Here is a 3,702-nt window from a genome sequence, read left to right on the forward strand (position 1 = left end):
TGGGTAGAGTGGGTGGAAGCTTACCTCATTTAAACAGCAATCATTTGTAACAGTAATTGATAAATTAACAAAATTCGCAGCGGCTTACAGAATAACAGACAGAAACTGGAGAGCTAAAAAGACAATAATTATGGAACATTTTGTGAAATTCGGTAAACCTAAAAAAATTATTATGGATAATGAGTTTAGAGCAGAACAATTAATAAAATATTTAAATGACGAAAATGTAGAAGTCCACCACACAAAACCAAATAGCCATACAGGAAATGCAGACATTGAGAGACTGCACTCAACCTTGTTGGAAAAACTAACAGGAATTGAGGATTCTAGTCTTTCAACAGAAATGAGGATACAAATTGTTATATGCAACTATAACGATAGGTACCACTCAACTATCAAATGTTCTCCAAGGGACGCCAAAGAAAACATTTGTCCATCCATATTACAAGATAGAATAAATACATTAAAACAGAAAACAATAGCCAAATTAAATCAAAACAGAGAAGAATATATAGAAAACAGACAAACAGGACCAATTAAAAACTACAAAAGAGTAAGGCATAAAGACCAACCATATTTCAGAATATTTCCCTTACAAAACGTCCATCCGGCAAATATAAAAAGACCAATGAAATTGGCAAACATAGAAAATCCAATTGAGAATGATGACGATTCATTCAGTCTAAGGGCATTTAATGGAGATAATAACATTTAATTTTTTTTTCCTACATATATATACATGATTTTTTTTTACCCCAGTGGGTAAGGGGTCTTTCTAGAATATACCCATGGTAAGAGATGCCTGTCGTAAGAGGCGACTAAAATCCAATTTCATTTTTTTTAAATCAAAACTTAAAACGGTTATACATTTCTACTTTTACAGATGACGATAATAATTATTTTTTTCATATCAATGTTTAAAGTGTACGGACGTGTTTTTGAATTCGCTCCGTGATTCTGATTTTTTGCAAAAAGTAAACAAACAATAATACTAAATAAAAATAAACAAACAAATAAAAAACAGTGCATACAAACTTTTAATAATAAACAGTGCACCAAACAAATATATAAAAACAAAAGACAAAACAAAAAATAACAAACAATAATGAGTGCTTCGCAGCCTCACATGCAAAACCGTAGGCATTCCTTAAATGCCTACTTTAGCTTTGTCGAGCCAACAAAAACAACGCCTGGCAAAAACAAACGTAACGGCGATGATGAGTCATCGCAGCGATCAGATGAAAGAGAGACTAAGCAAGCGCAGTCAGCAGAAGCAGCAGTAAACAGCAATCGGGCAACAACAAATCAACTGACAGCAGCCACTATGCAGGTACCAGCAAGCACCCGGACAGCGAAGGAAAAGAAAATGCAAGGTGAGAATGTACCAAGCAAAAAAGGGCCATCAGTTCAGACTGGTATTGATCGCTATATTAATGTAAAAAGGAAATTGAGTCCTATTAAAACAGCGGTCAATACCAAAAAATTTCAAGCAGGCACACCAAACAGTAAAAAGCCAGAAATTCTTAATGGCAACAGATTTGCCTTATTAAGCAAAGAGCCTAACGAAGCAAAGGGTACCACCACGGTCGTGAATGCCAAACCCCCTCCAATCTATTTGCGTGAGCGTAGCTCAAATGCGCTTGTTTCCAAATTGAGCAATATAATAGGCACAAACAATTTTCACATTGTGCCTTTGAAAAAAGGTAACATAGATGAAACTAAAATTCAAACATACACTGAAAAAAGTTTCATGGATATTGTAAAATTCCTATCAGATAATAACAAGAATTACTACTCTTACCAACTGAAGAGCTCAAAAGGCCTAGTTGTTGTAATAAAAGGTATAGAGTCTTCGGTAGACTCTAACGACGTTAAATAAGCACTAGAAGAAGGTGGTTTTAGCATTAAATCAGTAGTAAATATTTTTAACAGGAACAAAGTCCCACAACCTATGTTCAAAATAGAATTGATGCCAGATTCTAACAAATTAAAGAAAAATGAAATACACCCGATTTACAATTTAAAATATCTTCTCCATCGCAGAATCACCGTTGAGGAACCACACAAGAGAAATGGTCCAGTACAATGTACAAACTGCCAAGAGTATGGACACACGAAAGCATATTGCACTCTACGAAGTGTCTGTGTAGTATGTGGTGATCTACATCCCACTTCAAAATGTACTCTTAAAAAAGAGGATTTAAATAAAAGATGCAGCAATTGTGGAGGAAATCATACTGCTAACTACAGGGGTTGCCCTGTTTACAAAGATTTAAAATCGAAATTGTCACAGGGTATCCAAGCACGTCGTAATCAAATGATGAATATTCCATCTAATGAAAATATTAAAATCCCCGTCCATATCTCGAAACCAGAAAATCTTAAAGACAACGCTACACAAGGGAGTTATGCAAACGTTGTGAAAGGCAATACTACACAAATGCAATTGCCCCAAAACCAACCAAATGGAAGCGTTGAAACTATGATTTTAAACCTTACCCAATGTATGACACAATTTATGGCTTCAATGCAAAATATGATTCAAGAGATAATCAAATCTCAAAACCAAATGTTGCAAACTTTTTTAAGTAAAAAATGAGTGTATTGAACATTTGTTTATGGAATGCTAACGGTGTTAACCAACATAAATTGGAACTTATTAGATTTCTGGATGAAAATAGTATCGATGTAATGCTATTGTCCGAAACTCATCTTACGAACAAAAACAATTTCTTTATACCGGGATTTAGACTCTATGTTACAAACCACCCAGATGGAAAGGCACATGGAGGAACAGCAGTGTTGGTTAGAAAACGGTTAAATCACCACACATCAGAATCTTATGCCACAGCGCAATTACAAGCTACAACAATAACTATAAAAAATCGCTGCGGGGACTTAAATCTGACGGCCATATACTGCCCACCTCGATTTAAAATTACAGACATACAATTCAAAGACTTTTTTGAATCACTAGGCCATAGATTTATAGCAGGTGGAGATTACAATGCAAAGCACACGTATTGGGGCTCACGGCTAATTAATCCGAAAGGACGACAGTTGTACTACACTATTATGAATAAGCATAATAAGCTGGATATAATATCTCCTGGTAAGCCGACATACTGGCCCAGTGATAGAAGAAAAATACCAGACTTAATAGATTTTGCTGTAGTCAAAAATATAGATAGATCTCTTATGACAGCTGATACATGTACAGACTTGTCATCTGATCATTCTCCTGTACTAATAAAGTTATACGAACAGCCCATGATATTTGAGCCGAAAGTTTCTCTAACATCACATAAAACTAACTGGTTGAAATATAGAAAGTATATCAGCACCCACATCAATATTGATTGCAAAATAAATACAGGAAGAGAGATTGATGAAAATATAAGAGAAATTAATGACATAATAACTAATGCAGCTGTATTGGCAACACCAAAAAGAAACAACAAACCTGTTGGTTTTAGAAAGATCACCAATAATGAAATAGAGAAACTTGTAAATGAGAAAAGGCGAGCTAGGCGGGAATGGCAGTTAAATCGATCCCCTTCAACTCTCCTTCAACTGAAATCTGCTGTACGAAAGTTAAAAAAAAGCGCTTAAACGCGAAGAGGAACACAGCACTGAAAATTATATAAAGAATCTGTGTCCAAATTCTCGCAAGCAAAACTCTCTTTGGAAAGCACAAAAGTC

General features: G+C 35.0%; 1 protein-coding gene across 1 annotated transcript; it reads left to right on the forward strand.

The window, feature by feature from the left end:
• Positions 1 to 558: 558 nt before the first annotated feature.
• On the forward strand, positions 559 to 3,088 carry LOC125779167 (uncharacterized). The gene has a single exon (XM_049459807.1). The coding sequence runs from the start codon at positions 1,106 to 1,108 to the stop codon at positions 1,877 to 1,879; it is 774 nt and encodes a 257-aa protein (XP_049315764.1). The 5' UTR covers positions 559 to 1,105; the 3' UTR covers positions 1,880 to 3,088.
• The last annotated feature ends 614 nt before the right edge of the window (positions 3,089 to 3,702 follow it).

Source organism: Bactrocera dorsalis, chromosome 6, assembly GCF_023373825.1.
Source record: "Bactrocera dorsalis isolate Fly_Bdor chromosome 6, ASM2337382v1, whole genome shotgun sequence".
Taxonomy (NCBI): Eukaryota; Metazoa; Arthropoda; class Insecta; order Diptera; family Tephritidae; genus Bactrocera; species Bactrocera dorsalis.